At 34.3% G+C, this 24472-nt stretch overlaps 1 protein-coding gene across 1 annotated transcript; it reads right to left on the reverse strand.

The window, feature by feature from the left end:
• Nucleotides 1–350: 350 nt before the first annotated feature.
• On the reverse strand, nt 351–22292 carry LOC134853454 (uncharacterized). Its single transcript, XM_063869453.1, has 7 exons — nt 21724–22292; nt 20857–21381; nt 19860–20579; nt 19149–19463; nt 2493–3017; nt 1496–2215; nt 351–1099 (listed from the first exon to the last, which is right to left on the reverse strand). The coding sequence occupies exons 1-7, from the start codon at nt 21776–21778 to the stop codon at nt 780–782; spliced, it is 3180 nt and encodes a 1059-aa protein (XP_063725523.1). The 5' UTR covers nt 21779–22292; the 3' UTR covers nt 351–779.
• Nucleotides 22293–24472: the final 2180 nt, after the last annotated feature.

A 24472-nucleotide genomic window follows, 5' to 3' on the forward strand; every position in this document is an offset into this window, starting at 1 on the left:
TTTTTGCACTAAATTTTGCAATTAACTATGGAAAAACACGCTTTGAAGCTCGCTTACTACTGAATATAGAGCGATATAGCTCAAACTTAAAGATGGTTGGCTAGGACGCTCCAAACACAGTTAATTTCTATGGCATTGGTTTAATTATGTGAATAGGCAACTCAAGCTAAGAAAAAAGTGTGCCTAAATCAAAAGGAAATTTTTTCAAATAAGTGTTTAAAAAACAATGAAAAATGGAATTCACGTAATTTTTTTTGCATCAAAAGTATTTCTGAGAGGTAAAAACATCTACAGCAAATTCCTGTCATTGAGCGCAGACTTTTCTCAATAACAAAAAATCAGTACAACATTCTCAGTAAAAACGAACAAGTGATCAATCTGCCCTCTAAATCATTTTAGGGGAGAAATCGTTCACTTGGTTAAAAGCAAATACTTTTCAGCGCATCAAATTTGAGCATAGTACGAGCAGGCCTTACAGCTGCAACTGGCCACTCAATTTAATGTGGGGCAGATTGTTCAATTGGTATATATAGGGGATGTAGGGGGGATTATTCACATGGGGCCGTTAACTCCTTATGACGCAGGGTTTAAAAATAACTTTAAATAGTTTAAATTGCACTGATATTGCGTGAATAATGATACATTGATTTACAGAGCGAACTGCTATTATACATTCAACATTTAATGTCAAACTTATATACTTTTGGCAGCATAATGATGATAGACATTTAAAATTGATTACGAAAAGAAATTCAAAGTTCTATCAAGTTCGACAATTTTCAGCCGTAGAACACTTTGATTACATCTTTAATCGGTCTTCTGCAAATTGGACACTGGTGCTTAAGTCTTAACAAATCATGAGCACAGCTGTAACACAAACAGCAATGTCCGCAATCGTAGATAACTGTATCACTGTTGAAATGCATGCAAACTGCACATTCTGTGTTTAGGCTGTCTGAATCGTCTGTCTCTTTAACTGCTTCTATTGTTGACGAATTAGGTTCAGAATTAAGTTCACCAGCAGAGGTCAAAGTTTGTCCAGTTCCTGTAGGCGAACAGAGGGCAGCATCCGTTTCTGGTCGCAACTGAGAAGTCATTCCTATAAGACCCACATTTCGCAGATGTTCAATTTCAGATTTTCGATATTTATACGAGAAAAATTACGATCTTTTTTTCATTGCATATCTGGTCAAAATATTGTTTTAACTTTTGGCTTAAGAATTTTGACTAAGCTCACAAGCAACCAACTTGATAATGGGTGTACCTAAGAAAGGTTTTTCAAAAATTTAATTTTTTTTGGTCGGCTAACCCCAATTTATGCAAAACGTCTGCACTGCAGTCAAACTTTTACAATATTGAATTTCCAATAAACCGTCATTATTTGTTACACTCGACACCGCAGAGAAATTCTTTGTGAACTAAATAAATTAATTTTTATGATATTTCCCAGCTTGGAGAAACGAGATTGCAAAACAAACTATTTAAGAAAACTAACCTATCAATGCCACTGAATTCGTCTTTCCGAACAAGTCGATCAACAGCCACAGTTGTCCCGTAGAAGGAGTGACGTCACAGAGTTTTGTCCAACCAGAGTTCCGTTGATTTGCATCCTCGGTGCAAACAGCCGACACTCTTTTTGGTCGAATTATATTATACATGACTACTCTTTGATTCGTTCTTTTTGATAATTTAGTCACAAAAACAGCAACAACGTCGCCAATATTACACGTTTGAACGACTTGACGAACGTCCCAAAATTCAGTTTCTCGCGCACATGCAAAATCAATCGAATCTGCAGGCCATGGATTTGGTTTTTCAGCCAGGGTTTTGGGGTTCAAATCTGTAACTCCGAGTCTCAAATTGCCCAGACATCGTTCCGACTTCTCCGCGATTGTGAACAAATACGTCGTGTTGCACAACAAAGGTGAATTTATAAACACTAAACCGTTATGGTATGAATCTGGGTCACGTAAAGCAACGGTCGAGCATTGCGATAAAGTGACCTTTGACCCACAAGTGGGGTGGAAATAGATATCAAAAAGGTCATTCGGTAAAATGAGACTAGACCCTAATCGAATGAGGAGGTTGTTAGCAAATAAAGCGGCCGCGTTTGATATGTGTTCAATTTGGTGTTGGTCACTGTTGTCTAAAGAGTGATGATGATGGCTTGTAGCTAGAGGGTGAAAAGGTGATTGGTCGCAGACGTTTCTTGGCCCTACAAACATGATTCAAAATAAACTTAGGGCTTTAGATCCGATCCTTTATTTATAAGGAAAAAAATTTGACAAGTTGTTCAAAAAATCATTCGCTACATAGAATTTAGCTTCTATGACCGGTTTAGTTATTTAACGAGCGTTAACCCAAATAAGGAACTTTTTAAGCATCACTATTCATAATTTTTTCGTGTTGAGAACATTTTATCTTGATTAGAGTTTTTCTTGCAATCAACTTTCAATTTTTTTATTCCTTTAAGTAAAAAAACAAACGTTTACCTGGGTTTGGCAAAATTTCAACCTCGGTGCAATTTCCATACACATCAAAAACCGCCCACAGATAGTCTCCAATCGGAAGTTTCTCCAGGAACACTCGACACGCTTCCCTCCCAGGCACGTGCGAATTGACCGTATACTTCGCAAGCCCAGTCGAATCAACCCACACATGAATTACATCACCGCTCGAAAGATTCTCATAGTCCAATGATTTAGCCCAGTATCCTTTCTTGGAACAGAGATCCGGAACCAGAGATTTGGGGAGTGATTTTGGATTGAGCCTTGAAGGGTCTCTGGACGTGAATCCGACTCTAAGATAGCCACTCCATTGGGTGGCGACTTTGTTCAGCTTTATCGTGACTCCAAATGCGTTCACAGGTTGTTCAGTGAATACAATTGCGTTGCAGAAGTTGCCTGGTAGCCGACGGGCTACTAAGCAGTTTTTAGACAGCTGCAGATTTCTACCGTGGTTCGGACTGAAGGTTAGCGAGTCCACGTAGGCACTCGTGTCGTTGTCTTCAATTGCGTCTAAAATCGGGAAAAAATTACTTTGTTGCGCCCAAAAAATAAGGAAAGTAACAGAAGCATTATGCTTCTGGTGGCAAAGTCAGTTTTCAGCCCAAAACCAACCGTGAGTTGTAGCCTTCGTCCAATATCAATTACATCATTTCTATTCCTGACATAATTTAGTTTTTAGCCTATTTGAAGAAGTGTGGGCCCCAATAACACTTAATTTACGAAACAAAAAGCAAGATTATTATTTATATTCCCGAACTCTACTTCTAAACTCTATTTATTATTTATATGGTTGCAACTGCAAATTTAAATAAATTATTTTTTTCTCTATTTTAATGAAAAAAAAAACATACCCGATTCGTCCAAATCGAAGGTTGAAGATAACGAACTGTGCAAAGCTCCACCCATTTTAATTAATATTTATCGCCAGAAAAAAACCAGCCGATTAATTTGTCTAGGTAATACCATTAATCTCTGAAATAAGAATCAGTTTTCCAGGTACCCGTACTTGAATGAACAATCATAAGCCTTTAAAACTCATTCAATCGGTAGCAGATATTGACGTAATCCACTTGAAATTACGTAAGTATGAGGAGGTTTACTTTACAGATGACTGCTTTTATACCTTCTGAACTGCGGTGAATTACAGACTGAGCAAAAGTGAAAGAATTGTATAACAGATGCCGATTTTTTTTGTCTACCAGAAGGAAGCAAAAATTGAAATTAGCTACTGTTTGTTTGAAATTTAAGTAGAACTTTCAAAAATCAACATCTTATACTTCAAAAAAAATGATGATCGAGAAAAAAACTTCAACTCGTTAAAATGATGAATTAATGGCTGAATTTATCAAGCTCAAAACTAAAGCAATTTTTCGGAAGAAAAATCCTCAAATCCATAAAACTTCAAAGCCATTTAGATTTGCGCAAGCACTCAACTTTTCTGCCGTGCTGTTCAATAAAAAGACTTCTCTGTATGGTATGACTTGAAAGGGAAATGAAGGAAGAAGAGTCAAGATTAGATTGCACTTACATTGGGCGAATGTAAAGAAATTTTGCCCAAAATGCCGATTATTTCCTGCTTCCTTTAATCCAATTTGCCTTTTCATTTCCTGGCCCGCTCATTATCTTGAACAATTTCTACGTCACACTTTAAACCAAAATTTATCTGCCCTTTTTTCGAATAAAAAAGGAACTCGCATGAAAATTGGATCGAAGCAAAATAAATTTTTCAAAACTTGTAAAGTGGATTTGTCTCTAAAGAGTGCATTAGACAAGGTCAAAACATAAATGATGAAATTCAAGCAATCGGAGAGTTTTAATGATTGAAAAACACGTTGAATGATTCTAAATAAGGATAGCAGATTGATTTTTTTCGGCTGACTGAACGGTTAAGCTACTAACCAACTATAAAATATGACGTTTACAAAAAAAAATGTTCCTCTTTTCCTATCTTAATGACAAGAAGTGAATTAAAAACAAAAATGAACTAAAATGTTGAGATTGCTCTAGGGTTAAAATGACAGAATTGTCATGTTTAACAAACTGCTGCTCCTGATTAAAACCTGGTCAGGAAAAACAATTGATAGAACCAGTAGGAGATTTGACAAGCTAACGAACCCCACAAAAAGCCATTTCTTCATTTTCACTTTCAATGAAGTTAAAAATCGGTCAACTGACAAAGTACCCCATACCATTTTACCCCAAACTAAAACATCACACCAGAAGAAATATCATACGTTACAAGGGTCTAAGTAAAAAAAATACCCAAAAAGTGATTTAAAGTTTTTTTTGAAAAGGCGAAGCACAAAGCCCACAAGAAGATTAGCCTTCGTTTAAAATCTGCCATAAATTATCCACGAGATAATTTCATCCATAAAAGAAATCAAAAAGGTTCTATAATGTTTGATACTCAATTGCCGTTAAATTCCGCCAAAATGAGATGGAAGTTTCTGATCAAAGAAATCAACGTAACAAATCGTATCAACGTACGAACCGCTACTCGTTTGAAATATAGCTTTTTTAAAAAAAATTATCGGACTTAAATTTCCGAAATATTTTAGACCTACAAAATTAAACTAAGTCGAAACACTTCTTCGTATAGTTTCGCGTTTGCCTTTAGTCGGCAATTGGATGTTTTTTTTTCTAAAAAATTACATTACATGGCAAATCGTTGTTGAATGAAAAGGTTTCTTCAATTGTGCCCTTGAAATAAAGCAAAAACGAAACTCTCCGAAAAGCGCAATCGTTAAGCATTACCCTTTTGTCAGTTCAAATGCAGTTTTGAAAGTTCGATTGCAATTTTAACGCCATTTTACTGTCTCAAGGTCAGAATTATTTCAAAAATTTGTTAAAAGCTACAATGCTGATTTGAATTAACCGGACAAAACGCGTTTAACTTGAAAATTAAAACGCGTTTTTCTCAAATTGGGTTGAGTTTAGGTGAAAACATATGACGACAAAGATTGCTTAAAATTTTAGCAGAATTAATATGGTGTAATTTTTTTTTGCGAAATTAGGGCCCAAAATTTTACCTCAAAAATTAGTCATTTTGGCTTTTCTTATTAGTTAATCAAAAATTACGCCAAAATTAACCAGTCGATCGCAGCCATAACTATATCAAAATGACCCCCTTACGTAGCCCAACAAACTTTAAGAAGGGTATATTCTCCAAAAAAAAATTACAAACCGTTTAAAAACTGTTTTTAAATAAATAGTTGGTATTTTATATAGTAAAAACGACCTTTTTTGTCTATCAAACAAAATAAGTTAACTTATACAATGTTTTGGAGAATATACCCTTCTTAAAGTTTGTTGGGCTACTTAAGAAGCTCACTCTGATGTACTTATGTTAGTGATCGACTGGGTATTTTTGGCGTAATTTTTAATTAACTAAGAAAAGCCAAAATGACCCATTTTTGGGGTAAAATTTTGGGCCCTAATTTCGCAAAATAAATTACACCACATTAACTCTGCTAAAATTTTAAGCAAGTTATGTCTTCATAAGTTTTCACCTAAACTCAACCCAATTTGAGAAAAACGCGTTTTAAATTTCAAGCTAACCGCGTTTTGTCCGGTTAATTTAAATCAGCATTGTAGCTTTTAACAAATTTTTAGGACAACGTCCTCAATTTTGAAAAATTCTGACCTTGAATCTTATTAAAAATTAACATCATCGAAGTAGTTCAAATTCTCGATTTCTCGAAGAAGTCGATTAATAACATAACAATCGACTGATAATTATATCACAATACGTTCATATTTTAGATTTAGACAAGGGGAAGCAAGAGAAAGAAAAAAAAGCTTACAAATACAGTTTTTCGGAATGTTTTAAAAATAGCAGAACACTTGAAATAGCTCGGAAACTATTAAACATTTTGGACGAAAACTATGAACACCAATGTGGTAGCACCTATGCTAAGGTAATGAAACACAGATTTAAAAAAGCACCAAATATTTGATTCACAAGTTCGATCTTCTCACTCAATTCATCATTTTTTGGCAAAGTCCAAAATTTGATGGAAACAACTTGCTTCCGCTTATCATAATTGACCGCTTATAGCGCTCCCTAACAAAATGCGATCAAACATTAATTTTAAAAAAGATTTCAAAGGTTTCACAGAAAAACAAGTGATCAGCAATGGTCCTATAAGTGGATTGAAGAGCTTAAGCTCTATTTAGAAAGTCAGTTTAAAGTAGGCTAATGATTAATCGGAAACTGGGTTTGAAAAGGTCATACTTAAAGAGTCACGGAAGCCGAAAGATTTTTTTCTATAACTTGCTAATGCTATTGTTATTGATTCCAAAAAATAGCATTTAAAATTTCTTTTGCACCAAGTAAATAAGGTCGAAGGCAAAACAGATGTACGTGCATCCATACATCAACAGTCCGTACTAAAAACTTAGTTGTATATTGTAGGAATAGTAACTAAGACTTACATCAACATAGCCAACTAACAGGTGGAAAAGAGTAACGAACACAAGAATACTAAAAAAAACTGAGTTGTTTTTTCAAGAGCCTTCAACTTTTGAATTTCGAATAAAAAAATTAGATGGCCTTAAAGCTCTTAGAATTTGTAAAACAATTTATGATGGACACTTATTAGTTGAAAATGACTCAATTAGAGAAAAATGAGAAAATTTAGAGAAAACTTTTACTTCGCTGGGAAATCTGATAACTAAATTCCAATTTCGAAATCAGAAGTCGATCACGTTTATCGTGACCTTTACAATTATGCTGTTCGATAGTGGAAATTGCCCTCCTTTTAACAATGGGAATGCACTGAACTTGAAAAGAAATCACAAGTCAAACCGCGACAAATCAAAACCACGTCAACAAATTTTTATACTTCCTGAAAAAAAATCAGTAAGACCTATATAAGTCTTCATTACGTTCTTTACTCTTAATAAGGGACAAAATGACCAGTTTTGATATATAACAACACAGTGGTGCCCTTATTTATTAATGTTCTCATATTATCTCAAAACGACAAAAAAATTATCGAATAATTCACCTAAACATTAGCTGGAAAACTGAGGTGTAAAAATAAGGATTATTGTAAATAAGCACTGTTTTTCGATAAGGAGTAAGCACTGTAGTTTTATCACTATTTAGAGTTAACTACAAAAAGAGCCATATATTTGTTGAACACAATTTTTTGAAAATCTGGCAGGACGCCATTTCCAGACAGTATCTGTATCGTCTGCAAAAAAACATCAGAGATTTGAGAGACTAGCGGCATGTCAATCACATTAACACGAAAAAATGTTGGAAAACTGAAGTTTGTGGAACAACACCATTAACAGGTTACATGTTCGAGATCGTATAGTAAACTGAAACATCTTGAAACATAACCAACAAACAGCTTTGAAACCATTTTTTGAAATAAAAATCGTAACATCATATAAATCTAACGCCTTGACAAGTATATTGTGGTCATGAGTATCAAGAATCATATTTAATTTGATGAAAAAATCAGGTTTTTCAAACTGATAAGCTCAGCCAATTTTGCTAGCGAATCGATTGTTGCGTATTTCAGTCGGAATCCAAATTGGCAATAATAAAGCAAAACTAATTAGTTTGAAAAACATCTCTTTGCAAAATTATATGCATTTTGACAATCTGAAAACTTAAGATAACTGGATAATGATCAAACTAACACTCTGCATCTATAAACCAAAAAGAAGAACTGTTAACATTACTTGTTAGAAAACGGGCGACACAGGTTTCTGACGTTTCACTTATTTCAGTGGCCGATGCGAAGAAGGCGAGATCGAGGCCATTCGAAGTGATTGCATGTTCGTATGATTTGACCATTTGGTAGCTTCGTCTTTGATTGGTACTGCAGAAAAGAGAGTTCTGATGAAAATTCCCTGTGATAGGGATCACATGCAATGGAGCTATCAGGGCCAACAGAGGCAGCACTTGAAACAAACAAATACGCAAAAAACAGGACTGCTCGTACCAGGGCGAAGCCCTGAATGTTCCGACTGTCTTTTAAGGTCTATGGAGCAGTAATAACATGAAAAATTGAAAAGTTATTAAAGAAAATTAAAAAATCGATTGAAAAAAATTGCGATTTTTTGTGAAAACATCCCCCACACGTCATATTAAGTAAAAAGTGATAGATTTTGCTCCTATTCACAATTCAATTATGGCATATAAGCTTCATTGACCCAATTTGGAAGGATTTCTAAGACGGATTAAACCTCGCTTACGCGTTAATAGCGCGAAATATATCGAGCGCGAATTGTCCCAAACTGGCCAAAGAGGCAATCTTTAAACCCCCAAAACGAAAAATGATCACAGGTAAAAAAATCTTCAAATTTGAGCTCAGGACAACATTAGCCTAATTGTTATGATAAACTTATTAAATAGTTTCAGAGAAAGAAAATGAATACCATTGATAAAGACTGCGCGAACGTTGAGATGCCACCTCTCAAATTTCATGTTCAGACCCCTGTCTGCTCTAACCCATCTGCCAAACGAACTTGCATTGAATTGAGCCCGTGTGGAGAGGAATCATCTATTGAAGAAAAACTGAATCTAGCAAAGAAGGTCGAAGGTGCGATATCAAATTCAGTTAATGCGTTGATCCCGAAGTTGCTTGATGACATCAAAGTGCAAATCAAGGAAGTTATAAATTTGGCGATAACAGAAGCAATATCAAAAGTGAAAGATGAACTAATGATATGGGTAAAGGGCGAAATATCTCACAAAGAAAAGAAGGTCAATCTGAAAACACTGTCGGAGTCTGAGTTGTTAGAGAACTACAAACGCAGGGATAATGTGAAAATTCTCGGGCTCAAAGAAACAAATGCCGGGCAAAGGGAGATGATGGAAACAAAAATAAAAAAAATTGTCGACATAAGCTATGCACTAGAGGCCCAAATATCAGAGAACGATATATCTATTGCGCACAGGCTACCATCTCGAAACGCCGGCAACAAGCCAGTAATTGTTAGATTCGCCAGAAGAATAAAGAAAATCTATCTCCTAAAAAAGAAAAAGAATTTGATAAACCATGAAGATTTGAGAGATATCAAATTATTCGAAGATCTAAGTGCTGCGAGAGTCAATTTCCTCAAAATCATGAGGTCGGATGAGAGAATTCAATCCACTTGGACCCGCGAAGGAACTATTTTTTCATTTGGAAAGCAGACGATGAGTTGTACAAAACTAATGGGCTGTATGAAGGTGGTCAGTTCCTGGAATATAAATTGGATGTTGTTAGAAACTGTTTCAATGGTGTTTTCCGGAGCTCAGCCGGACAAATGGTATCGTAAAATGGATAAAAGTGCAGGAACCAATTAGCCATAAAATTATTGATGCTACTGTTAACTTATTACTTTCTAATGTAGGATCACTAAAAAAACACCACGAAGATGTGGAAGCACTTTTAAGTAGTCTCGAGTCTCCGATAAACTTACTATGTCTTACAGAAACGTGGCTTAGGGAAATTGATGATGTTAATTTGTTTAAAATCACAGGTTTCCATACCATCATAACTAATACCAGAAAAACAAGAGGTGGGGGAACTATGATACAGCTAGGCGATAATGTTAACTTATTAGAACAGCTTGAGAGTGGCATTTCAGAATCCTTATCAATCCTTGTTGAAGTTAGTGGTAAATAATTTATAGTTTCAACGTTTAGTTTACTTCATCAAGTTAGAAAGAAGCAACCCTCAACTTAATCTGTTTTTCTTATCTATCTTTTTTTATCTATCTATTTTTTCAGCTATCAATCTTTATGTTCTACCTATTTTTTATCTATCTTTTTTTTCTATCTTTTTGTCTATCTTTTTTGAAGGAGAGAGAGTGAGAGTTAGATAGACAGAGAGCTGGAGACAGGGATAAGGAAGGGAAGGAAGGTGGTGGAAGACGGCAAACAATTTTGCTTGATACTCTCAATCTTAGTCTTTCTTATCTATCTTTTTATCCATTTTTTTCCATATTTATTTCTTCTTTTTTATTTATATTTTTTCTATGATTTTCATTGATCTTTTTATCTACATGTTTTGTTTTATCTTTTAAACCATCTTTTTATCAATCTTTTTTTATTTATCTTTTTTTTTTCTATCAATTCTTTTATCTATCTATTTTTTGTTAGCTATGTTGTTTATATATCTATTTTTTCGATCTATATATCTTTTCTCATTTATTTATCTTTTTTATCTACTTTTTTAAAACTCTATCTTTTTTTATCTATCTAATTTTTAAATCTATTTGTCTTTTTTATCTATCTATCTTTTATTCTATCTATCTTTTTATCTATCTTTTTTATCTATCTTTTTTATCTATCGTTTTTTTTTCTTATCTTTTTAAAAAATTTTTTAATTGAAAAGAGAGTGAGAGAGAGAGAGAGAGAGAGAGAGACAGCGAGGGAGGTAGGGATGGATGGATGGAGTGATGGAGGAAGAAAAGGAGGGTAGTGGAGGTAGAGGGGTAGATACTTTTGCTTTGATTCTCTCAACATTAATGCTTCTTATTTGGTTCAACTTATTCGACTCCTGCGTAAACTTATTCACGAGGTCGTACCCGCAAAATCTTTAAAGATCAGGAGTATTTTGGCGTTCAAGTTAGGTCTGTCTGTCTGTATACTTGCTTTAAGCAATTTGAGTGCGTCTGTCTATAGTTTGAATTAACATACCCTTCTCGTAATTTTTTAAGTATTAATTTAGATTCCACGATCCATTTGAAATTAAGACTACTGCCAAATGGTTGTCTCTTTTTTGTAAATTTTTCTATCTTTTGTTTCTAGCTTTTTTTATCGGTCTTTTTTAAAAGTTTTTTATCTATCTTTTAATACTTTTTTCTATTTTGTGTTGATCATTTTTGTATCGGAATACGTGCTCTTTTCTCAACAACCATCAATGCTAAATCAAAGATAGTTTTCAGTTACGTTAGTATGACACAACGATAATTTATCTACCAGTCACTTTCATGAAAAAAAAACTGTCGTTCCAAAAAGATACCGTTAGGGATTGTAAATTTTGCACGAGACATAAATTGCAAATCCTCTTCGTGTTCGCATTTAACAAAATTTGGGAGATCCAAATTAAAATAATCTCATTCCCTAACGATCTTAATTACTGCTTGTTCAACTTGTTTGGACGAAACTCAACGCTGTGCACGGTTCGTTCGAGTATTTCGCCTTTGAAAATTGTTGTTGCAGATGTTTCTCTTGACTTCGTTTGATATGAAGCCTTATAATCATGTTGTTTTTAGTGTGGGTCTTTAGTTTCTATGTTTATGAATAGGCAAATAAACTGTTGATTTTTTGGCATTCCATCTTGTTTTCAATTTGTATCAATCAAAAAGTTGTCTTTCTACTCTCTCCGACCGGTGAATTGGCACTCTTCCGAATTACTGATGCTACTGCACTTCAGTTGAACCGCTGGTATTTTTTGCCCAAAAATGTAAAAATTTCATGAAATAAGTTTGAATGTAATACAAAAGAAAGAAAGAAAGAAAGAAAGAAAGAATATATTTTTCCTTTTATAAACAATATATCGGCATAATTAAATTTGCCACATTTAAAGCAGGAACGGATAGACAACGGGACCTGTTGGTCTACTAAAAGTCTACCCTTCTATTCAAATGAAACATCTCTAATGAAACAAATCAAATTAAACAATACGAGCAAATAAATTTTTATTTAAATACAAAAGCTACAGCTCGTGAAAAAAAAAATTAAATCTATTTATAAAATTATGTTGACAATAACTAACTACTGAACTTAACAGTACTAAACTTAAAAATACTTCCAGGGCGCTGTAATATTATATGTATAATTTTTTTTCAAGTTTTTCAAAAAAAATTAGTGAGAAAAATCCAAAAAAATCAAAAAACCTCGATATCTCGAAAACTAGAAGGATTTGGGAGGTCACTTTTTTACACAAAAAAGCTGATATATAGCTGGTAGTCCTGTAGCATGCAACCAACGGGTATGGGTTTTTATTTTTTTTTATATAAGCCAAATATATGTTTCACTAATTCATGGTTTTGTACCAGGTATATTTTCAAAGAATGGTAAATTGCCGAAATTTCTGAAAAAGAACAATTTTTGACGTGTGCAGGTATCAAGTTCAGAACTCGCAGCTTATTAAAAAGTTTACAAGCGTGATATCGAATCGAGAAGCGCTCAATTTTGCGTTTACAAAATGGTTCGAACAGAAGGCTGCTATCAGATTTTCTAGTAGCTATTTTGCATTTTGAAAAACAAATAAATCATTCAGAAAGCTATCATTATGAACACCAATAACTGATATAAGAAAAAACTTTAATAGCTCATAGAGATGATACTCATAAACGGTTAACAAACTATATTTTTCAAAAATATCATTACTACGAAAAAAATGAATTTGAGGATTTTCTTTTGTAAAACATTAAGCTGTTCCGGCTGCGAATAGCTGCAACATCCAAAAATTAAAATGCCATACTGGAGAATGGGAACGACATTGCTACTGTAGTATTCGATCATTTGAGACCTCGGCACGTAGTGCCATAGCTTTGAAACTATACCGCATTGTTTACTAAGTTTCTTTTTGACAAAATTGATATAACTTTTAAAAGAAAATTTGGAGTCTATGTAAATGCCTAAACATTTACAAACAGGTTTCGTATTTAACGAGCAAGAGTTTAACTGAAATAAATGATTGGAAGCACTTAACTTTACATTCATTTGAACTGTTTTGGATAGGTTAATCACCAATTTATTTGCATGTAGCCAGTTATTTAAAGATGTCATGTCTTTTGGAACGTCAATTATTTGACAACCTATTGATGTTAGATTCGTATCGTCTGCGAATAGCAAAACTTCCGATGTTTCGCATGCTTTAGGGAGGTCATTTATATATAATAGAAAAAGCAAGGGAAGTAAAATTGAGCCTTGTGGTACACCACATTCTATTTTACTACAGCTAGATGAAACACCATTTACCACAACTCGCTGTATGCGATTACTGAGACATGAGCTCAACCATTTTAAACAGTTACCCCTAAACCCATACATATCCAATTTGTATAGCAAGATATTATGGTCAAAAGTGACAAAAGCTTTCTTCAATTCAAGGAAAAAACTAAAACTTTCACTCGAAGAAGGATACATTCTTATTCTTTCTGTAAGTTCAGCAAGTGCATCAATTGTGCTATGCTTATTACGAAAACCAAATTGTTTTGCATAAAAGAGAGAAAAATTCTCTAAATAGGAATAAATACGGTTATACTTAATGCGCTCATAGATTTTACTCCAAACAATTAAAAGTCAAATTGTTCTATAATTGTTCTCATCAAGTTTTGATCCATCTTTTTGAAGCGGAAGTATTTTCGCTTTACAAAGTTCTTTAGGAAACACGCCTTTTGTGAATGATAAGTTGATTAAGAAGCTTAGACATGGTGCCACGACTTTCGCTGAAGTTTTCACAATAAGGTTACTGATGTTATCATCACCGGACGAGCTTTTATTATCTAGGTAATTTAGGACTTTAAAAACTTCTGTTTCGCATGTTTTTTTCAGAAACATGGAATATGGAACATATTCAACGTTAAACCTATCAACATTAGGAACATCATTTTGAAGTCCTTTTCCAACTGTGGTGAAAAAATAGTTAAATTTATCAGCAACATCTCTGTCTGTTGCATTATCGTTTTCGTCAATGAAATGATTGTAATGGAGGAATCTTGCTGTTTTTGTTACTTTACCACTGATATCGTTTAAAATTTTATATATCTGCCTTGAGTCTCCTATACAGTTTTTGAATTTATTCCAATAATAAATCTTTTTAGATAATTTTATTTCTTTCTCAAAACGATCTCTTAAACTTCTGAACGTTTGAAGCAGTTGATAATTATTCTGATTCAACTTCCATTTTTTGTGTGCATTATTTCGCTTTGTTCTAAGGTTTTTAGGTTTATTTGTGTACCAGGCGGGTTGCTTTGTGACCAAATTTTTCTCGGTTTTCAATGGTGCAAACATATTCAACACCTCTTCGAAAGATTTTGCGAACAAATTGAAAGCTGCATCTGCATCATTCATTTCACAAACTACTAATTTATGTGAGGCCAATTTACTTTCCGCAATTTTTAAAAATTCTTCAACTTGGCTCCGACTTTTTAGGAATGATGTATCGCGAAACGGAATTTCTCTATTACCAATTTGACACTTTATGACCCATTCCAAGTGTATTGGATAATGATCTGATAAATGTTCACTATTTAGTACCATTGAATGAGGTTCAGTTAAATTGTCGAAAATGAAATGATCCAAACAAGTTGAATAGGTGGCTGTAACGCGAGTTGGTTCACGACCGTTTATCGAAAAACCGTTTGAATGAATACAATTTAAATAATTTTGGCTCAGTAAATTATCAGGTATTATATCAATGTTAAGATCACCACAAAGAATGAACGGATGATTTGCACTTTTTGAATTTTCCAAAAACTCATCAAGCCTATCAATGAATTGCATTTTGTTTGATTTTGGTGGGTTATAAATCACACATAATGAGAATTTATAGCCATTTTTTAGGATATCGACCGTTAAGCTTTCTTCTGAAAATGAATAAAGTTGATTCAGCAAGCAGCATGTGTTTCTTGCTTGGATCATTACACCACCACCTGGTGTTTCGCGATTTTTTGTAAAATACTGATTATAACCATTGATTAACCAACTTTCACTTGGATCATTTTTTGTTAACCAAGTTTCCGTTATACAAATTATATCAGGTGGAGACTCAAGGCTTAGAATAAGTGCTTCCAATTTGTCGAAGTGCGGTTTTAAAGATCTTATATTTAAATGTAGCACCGAAACTTTGGAATTTTCAGTTTTATTAATTAAAGTACTGTTATTCTGTGAAATATTTGGTTTTGAATTAACAACTTAAACATCACTAGATTGTTTACGATCATCCTTTATCTCCTGCCTCGTGGAAAACACTTTGGAAGCAATTCATTACATCTTGAAATCTGTATTTCAAATAACTCCCGCATTCATAAAGTCCATCGATACGATATAGTCGCTCGTCTGCCTTCCATATATAATGGATTACACCTTCTCGGGTCCACGCAGATTTAATTCGGCAATCACTCTTCATCATTTTTATGAAATTGACACGAGCCTTTGATAAGTCTTCAAAGACGCTTATATTTTTCAAACCTTCTTTATCTGCCATCTTTTTTTTGTTTCGCAGCAAGTTGATTTTGGCGATTCTTCTGGCGAAACGAATGATAATTGGTTTGTCTCTATTTGATCGAGATGGCAATCGATGAGCTATTGAGATATCTGACGCTCGCACATTTGCACCAATATCATGAGAAATCTCCACTACCTTCGCTATTGTTGTATCAAAGTTCTCACGATTATTCTCCCCTTCCCAACACTCGGGGATTCCTAGAATTCTTAGGATATCTCGTCGATTATATGATTCAAGTTTTTCTGCTTCAGATAAAGTCCTAAGATAGCTGACATTCGTCTGAGATCCTTTCCATTTTGGAGGATGAGATGATTTCCTTCTTCATGTTGTTTATTGCGGACTCAACAGCGACGTTGATTGCAGTCATTAGTTGCTCTTTGATTTGCTCTACAAGGCTGGGTATCAACAACTTCATTAACTCTTCAATGGTATGCTTTAGCTTCCCAGTCACATCGTCCTCTGAATTTTCTTCGTCACATGGGCTCAGTACAATATTTGGCCGTTTTGGTGTTGGTTTTGATACTGGAGTCTGATCATGATACCTCAGTCCCGGCACATCTGTGTTTTTCTCAATTGAAATATCATTTGCATCAGTAGCATCACTAATCGAATCCATCTGCCCTCTCTGAAACTATTTAATAAGTTTATCACAACAATTAGGCTAACCCTATACACAAAGGTAATCACAATTAATAAGTAGGTGATAAATTACAAGTACAAAGCAAAAATACGTATGTATATACTATGCATTTCAAAATTTTCGCTGACAATTTTGAGACAGAAAACTTCAAAGAGGAGCCCTTGTGATTTTAATGATGTACAAAACAAATAGTTTTCTTTGATTCGTTTGATGATTTAAAAAACTTTAACATGTGTAATTCTGAATTATTTAAAATCATCGCAAATGCTATTATATAGCCAAAATTTAGTATGCCATAAAAAGCGTTTAAAATGTAGCAGTACTATTTGCGACTTCGGTTGCGCGTGAACAATTTTTGGGGTTTTTCCAGAAAAAAACTAACAAAAAAAAATTCATCGATAGAGCGTTTGAAGAGAAAACATTCCTTCACCAAAAATGTATTATTTGGAGTCATAACTTTTTGACCATCCAAGTGGTAGTTTCTAAGCCCCCTTTTGAAAAAAACTAGATATTCAAAGCGCTCTTAATAGGCGTTGGTTGCGCCTTGTCGATGAGTGTATTTCAAACTTTGTGCAATTTTACAAGAAATGCTTTTCCAAGTAGAATCACAAAAAGAGTTACCGCTATTGGTATTTTCAAAACAATGCGAGTATTGATTGCTCGAAGGGATCTCTGCGACGTTGTCTGGGGACGCAAAATCGTTTTTCAATGAGCAATCAATGCTAAACATAACAGAGTACTCAGACCGTCCAAAACACGTACAACCAAACGAAGCAAAATCAAGCTTTCAAGTCAAAAAAATAATCTCAGCTAATATTTCAGATTCACCAGAATAATCTTTAGTAGATAATTCGGTTCATTGTCGAACAAAATTTTAAAATAAAAATACAGAAAAAGCTCTGACTGACAAAATTTTCAATTTTGTGAAAAACTATTACTTAGAAGTGATGTTGCAAAGAAAAAATTAATTTTAATTAATGAATTTTGTAAAACTAACGCCCTCTACTGGATTTCAAGATCAACCCTCAGACATTGAAGTTTTGTACCTACGCTGATAGAAGTCAAAAAGAAGCAAGAAAGCGGCAAAAAAGCTTAAAATTGCCCAAAAAACACAATTTTCATGAATTAGTTGGAATGTAAAAAACCAAAAGCAATCAAAAGTACTAATAAAAAAAGCAATCACAATTACTAAAGAAAATCAATCACAATTACCTAGCTTTGAAAGTATAAAGCATGATTGCGTTTAAATTGAGCATTTCAAAAGTTTCGCGAGCAATTTAAAGATCAAAATTTCAAAAAAAGAGCGTATGATTTTGATGATAAACGAAAATTTTTTTCTTGGGTTCATTTAATGAATCATAAAAAGCTTCAAGGTTTTAAATTTTTAATAAATCAAGATCAAAGCAAATGCTATTATATAAAATTAATTTATAGTATGCAATAAAAGGCCACTAAAAGGCGGTAGTAATATTTGCGATATCGGTTGTGCGTGAACAAATTAATTACACGGCTTTAAAAAAATCAACAAGATCTGAAAAAAAGTTTTCACTGCGTTTATCGACTCCTAAAAGGTAAATAAAAGTAATATCAATTTTAGACGAGTTTTATCATTAGTCGCAAAAGTAATATCATTTTAATGAGAAATTTTCACTACGAGATTTAAATTTAACGGACTTGCTTGCTTGTGTTGCCCGAGCAGACTCATAATTATCTTCTTGGACTTCCTTGCATACGATGCGCTGCATGAATAAATCTTTTCAACTGATTTTGGGTATTTTTCTTATGAGGTAGCGAAAGAGCAATTTAATAATATGGACCAAGTTAACATCCTTCCTCAAAAAAATTGTCTCAGCTAATCAGTCGAGCATTTTACATGCAGCGCTTAGCAAAGCTAATGCGAAGTAAACGCTGGGGTGACAGGTCTTAACTTGGTCTATCTGGGAGGGGGGAGGATTTTAACTTGATCCAATAAAATTCCGATGTACATAAATTATATGCAGCGTAGTCACTGCGAAATAGTTGCTTATTTTTTGCACTAAATTTTGCAATTAACTATGGAAAAACACGCTTTGAAGCTCGCTTACTACTGAATATAGAGCGATATAGCTCAAACTTAAAGATGGTTGGCTAGGACGCTCCAAACACAGTTAATTTCTATGGCATTGGTTTAATTATGTGAATAGGCAACTCAAGCTAAGAAAAAAGTGTGCCTAAATCAAAAGGAAATTTTTTCAAATAAGTGTTTAAAAAACAATGAAAAATGGAATTCACGCAATTTTTTTTCCATCAAAAGTATTTCTGAGAGGTAAAAACATCTACAGCAAATTCCTGTCATTGAGCGCAGACTTTTCTCAATAACAAAAAATCAGTACAACATTCTCAGTAAAAACGAACAAGTGATCAATCTGCCCTCTAAATCATTTTAGGGGAGAAATCGTTCACTTGGTTAAAAGCAAATACTTTTCAGCGCATCAAATTTGAGCATAGTACGAGCAGGCCTTACAGCTGCAACTGGCCACTCAATTTAATGTGGGGCAGATTGTTCAATTGGTATATATAGGGGATGTAGGGGGGATTATTCACATGGGGCCGTTAACTCCTTATGACGCAGGGTTTAAAAATAACTTTAAATAGTTTAAATTGCACTGATATTGCGTGAATAATGATACATTGATTTACAGAGCGAACTGCTATTATACATTCAACATTTAATGTCAAACTTATATACTTTTGGCAGCATAATGATGATAGACATTTAAAATTGATTACGAAAAGAAATTCAAAGTTCTATCAAGTTCGACAATTTTCAGCCGTAGAACACTTTGATTACATCTTTAATCGGTCTTCTGCAAATTGGACACTGGTGCTTAAGTCTTAACAAATCATGAGCACAGCTGTAACACAAACAGCAATGTCCGCAATCGTAGATAACTGTATCACTGTTGAAATGCATGCAAACTGCACATTCTGTGTTTAGGCTGTCTGAATCGTCTGTCTCTTTAACTGCTTCTATTGTTGACGAATTAGGTTCAGAATTAAGTTCACCAGCAGAGGTCAAAGTTTGTCCAGTTCCTGTAGGCGAACAGAGGGCAGCATCCGTTTCTGGTCGCAACTGAGAAGTCATTCCTATAAGACCCACATTTCGCAGATGTTCAATTTCAGATTTTCGATATTTATACGAGAAAAATTACGATCTTTTTTTCATTGCATATCTGGTCAAAATATTGTTTTAACTTTTGGCTTAAGAATTTTGACTAAGCTCACAAGCAACCAACTTGATAATGGGTGTACCTAAGAAAGGTTTTTCAAAAATTTAATTTTTTTTGGTCGGCTAACCCCAATTTATGCAAAACGTCTGCACTGCAGTCAAACTTTTACAATATTGAATTTCCAATAAACCGTCATTATTTGTTACACTCGACACCGCAGAGAAATTCTTTGTGAACTAAATAAATTAATTTTTATGATATTTCCCAGCTTGGAGAAACGAGATTGCAAAACAAACTATTTAAGAAAACTAACCTATCAATGCCACTGAATTCGTCTTTCCGAACAAGTCGATCAACAGCCACAGTTGTCCCGTAGAAGGAGTGACGTCACAGAGTTTTGTCCAACCAGAGTTCCGTTGATTTGCATCCTCGGTGCAAACAGCCGACACTCTTTTTGGTCGAATTATATTATACATGACTACTCTTTGATTCGTTCTTTTTGATAATTTAGTCACAAAAACAGCAACAACGTCGCCAATATTACACGTTTGAACGACTTGACGAACGTCCCAAAATTCAGTTTCTCGCGCACATGCAAAATCAATCGAATCTGCAGGCCATGGATTTGGTTTTTCAGCCAGGGTTTTGGGGTTCAAATCTGTAACTCCGAGTCTCAAATTGCCCAGACATCGTTCCGACTTCTCCGCGATTGTGAACAAATACGTCGTGTTGCACAACAAAGGTGAATTTATAAACACTAAACCGTTATGGTATGAATCTGGGTCACGTAAAGCAACGGTCGAGCATTGCGATAAAGTGACCTTTGACCCACAAGTGGGGTGGAAATAGATATCAAAAAGGTCATTCGGTAAAATGAGACTAGACCCTAATCGAATGAGGAGGTTGTTAGCAAATAAAGCGGCCGCGTTTGATGTGTGTTCAATTTGGTGTTGGTCACTGTTGTCTAAAGAGTGATGATGATGGCTTGTAGCTAGAGGGTGAAAAGGTGATTGGTCGCAGACGTTTCTTGGCCCTACAAACATGATTCAAAATAAACTTCGGGCTTTAGATCCGATCCTTTATTTATAAGGAAAAAAATTTGACAAGTTGTTCAAAAAATCATTCGCTACATAGAATTTAGCTTCTATGACCGGTTTAGTTATTTAACGAGCGTTAACCCAAATAAGGAACTTTTTAAGCATCACTATTCATAATTTTTTCGTGTTGAGAACATTTTATCTTGATTAGAGTTTTTCTTGCAATCAACTTTCAATTTTTTTATTCCTTTAAGTAAAAAAACAAACGTTTACCTGGGTTTGGCAAAATTTCAACCTCGGTGCAATTTCCATACACATCAAAAACCGCCCACAGATAGTCTCCAATCGGAAGTTTCTCCAGGAACACTCGACACGCTTCCCTCCCAGGCACGTGCGAATTGACCGTATACTTCGCAAGCCCAGTCGAATCAACCCACACATGAATTACATCACCGCTCGAAAGATTCTCATAGTCCAATGATTTAGCCCAGTATCCTTTCTTGGAACAGAGATCCGGAACCAGAGATTTGGGGAGTGATTTTGGATTGAGCCTTGAAGGGTCTCTGGACGTGAATCCGACTCTAAGATAGCCACTCCATTGGGTGGCGACTTTGTTCAGCTTTATCGTGACTCCAAATGCGTTCACAGGTTGTTCAGTGAATACAATTGCGTTGCAGAAGTTGCCTGGTAGCCGACGGGCTACTAAGCAGTTTTTAGACAGCTGCAGATTTCTACCGTGGTTCGGACTGAAGGTTAGCGAGTCCACGTAGGCACTCGTGTCGTTGTCTTCAATTGCGTCTAAAATCGGGAAAAAATTACTTTGTTGCGCCCAAAAAATAAGGAAAGTAACAGAAGCATTATGCTTCTGGTGGCAAAGTCAGTTTTCAGCCCAAAACCAACCGTGAGTTGTAGCCTTCGTCCAATATCAATTACATCATTTCTATTCCTGACATAATTTAGTTTTTAGCCTATTTGAAGAAGTGTGGGCCCCAATAACACTTAATTTACGAAACAAAAAGCAAGATTATTATTTATATTCCCGAACTCTACTTCTAAACTCTATTTATTATTTATATGGTTGCAACTGCAAATTTAAATAAATTATTTTTTTCTCTATTTTAATGAAAAAAAAAAACATACCCGATTCGTCCAAATCGAAGGTTGAAGATAACGAACTGTGCAAAGCTCCACCCATTTTAATTAATATTTATCGCCAGAAAAAAACCAGCCGATTAATTTGTCTAGGTAATACCATTAATCTCTGAAATAAGAATCAGTTTTCCAGGTACCCGTACTTGAATGAACAATCATAAGCCTTTAAAACTCATTCAATCGGTAGCAGATATTGACGTAATCCACTTGAAATTACGTAAGTATGAGGAGGTTTACTTTACAGATGACTGCTTTTATACCTTCTGAACTGCGGTGAATTACAGACTGAGCAAAAGTGAAAGAATTGTATAACAGATGCCGATTTTTTTTGTCTACCAGAAGGAAGCAAAAATTGAAATTAGCTACTGTTTGTTTGAAATTTAAGTAGAACTTTCAAAAATCAACATCTTATACTTCAAAAAAAATGATGATCGAGAAAAAAACTTCAACTCGTTAAAATGATGAATTAATGGCTGAATTTATCAAGCTCAAAACTAAAGCAATTTTTCGGAAGAAAAATCCTCAAATCCATAAAACTTCAAAGCCATTTAGATTTGCGCAAGCACTCAACTTTTCTGCCGTGCTGTTCAATAAAAAGACTTCTCTGTATGGTATGACTTGAAAGGGAAATGAAGGAAGAAGAGTCAAGATTAGATTGCACTTACATTGGGCGAATGTAAAGAAATTTTGCCCAAAATGCCGATTATTTCCTGCTTCCTTTAATCCAATTTGCCTTTTCATTTCCTGGCCCGCTCATTATCTTGAACAATTTCTACGTCACACTTTAAACCAAAATTTATCTGCCCTTTTTTCGAATAAAAAAGGAACTCGCATGAAAATTGGATCGAAGCAAAATAAATTTTTCAAAACTTGTAAAGTGGATTTGTCTCTAAAGAGTGCATTAGACAAGGTCAAAACATAAATGATGAAATTCAAGCAATCGGAGAGTTTTAATGATTGAAAAACACGTTGAATGATTCTAAATAAGGATAGCAGATTGATTTTTTTCGGCTGACTGAACGGTTAAGCTACTAACCAACTATAAAATATGACGTTTACAAAAAAAAATGTTCCTCTTTTCCTATCTTAATGACAAGAAGTGAATTAAAAACAAAAATGAACTAAAATGTTGAGATTGCTCTAGGGTTAAAATGACAGAATTGTCATGTTTAACAAACTGCTGCTCCTGATTAAAACCTGGTCAGGAAAAACAATTGATAGAGCCAGTAGGAGATTTGACAAGCTAACGAACCCCACAAAAAGCCATTTCTTCATTTTCACTTTCAATGAAGTTAAAAATCGGTCAACTGACAAAGTACCCCATACCATTTTACCCCAAACTAAAACATCACACCAGAAGAAATATCATACGTTACAAGGGTCTAAGTAAAAAAAATACCCAAAAAGTGATTTAAAGTTTTTTTTGAAAAGGCGAAGCACAAAGCCCACAAGAAGATTAGCCTTCGTTTAAAATCTGCCATAAATTATCCACGAGATAATTTCATCCATAAAAGAAATCAAAAAGGTTCTATAATGTTTGATACTCAATTGCCGTTAAATTCCGCCAAAATGAGATGGAAGTTTCTGATCAAAGAAATCAACGTAACAAATCGTATCAACGTACGAACCGCTACTCGTTTGAAATATAGCTTTTTTAAAAAAAATTATCGGACTTAAATTTCCGAAATATTTTAGACCTACAAAATTAAACTAAGTCGAAACACTTCTTCGTATAGTTTCGCGTTTGCCTTTAGTCGGCAATTGGATGTTTTTTTTTCTAAAAAATTACATTACATGGCAAATCGTTGTTGAATGAAAAGGTTTCTTCAATTGTGCCCTTGAAATAAAGCAAAAACGAAACTCTCCGAAAAGCGCAATCGTTAAGCATTACCCTTTTGTCAGTTCAAATGCAGTTTTGAAAGTTCGATTGCAATTTTAACGCCATTTTACTGTCTCAAGGTCAGAATTATTTCAAAAATTTGTTAAAAGCTACAATGCTGATTTAAATTAACCGGACAAAACGCGTTTAACTTGAAAATTAAAACGCGTTTTTCTCAAATTGGGTTGAGTTTAGGTGAAAACATATGACGACAAAGATTGCTTAAAATTTTAGCAGAATTAATATGGTGTAATTTTTTTTTTGCGAAATTAGGGCCCAAAATTTTACCTCAAAAATTAGTCATTTTGGCTTTTCTTATTAGTTAATCAAAAATTACGCCAAAATTAACCAGTCGATCGCAGCCATAACTATATCAAAATGACCCCCTTACGTAGCCCAACAAACTTTAAGAAGGGTATATTCTCCAAAAAAAAATTACAAACCGTTTAAAAACTGTTTTTAAATAAATAGTTGGTATTTTATATAGTAAAAACGACCTTTTTTGTCTATCAAACAAAATAAGTTAACTTATACAATGTTTTGGAGAATATACCCTTCTTAAAGTTTGTTGGGCTACTTAAGAAGCTCACTCTGATGTACTTATGTTAGTGATCGACTGGGTATTTTTGGCGTAATTTTTAATTAACTAAGAAAAGCCAAAATGACCCATTTTTGGGGTAAAATTTTGGGCCCTAATTTCGCAAAATAAATTACACCACATTAACTCTGCTAAAATTTTAAGCAAGTTATGTCTTCATAAGTTTTCACCTAAACTCAACCCAATTTGAGAAAAACGCGTTTTAAATTTCAAGCTAACCGCGTTTTGTCCGGTTAATTTAAATCAGCATTGTAGCTTTT

This window comes from Symsagittifera roscoffensis, chromosome 8 (assembly GCF_963678635.1).
Source record: "Symsagittifera roscoffensis chromosome 8, txSymRosc1.1, whole genome shotgun sequence".
Lineage (NCBI taxonomy): Eukaryota > Metazoa > Xenacoelomorpha > Acoela > Convolutidae > Symsagittifera > Symsagittifera roscoffensis.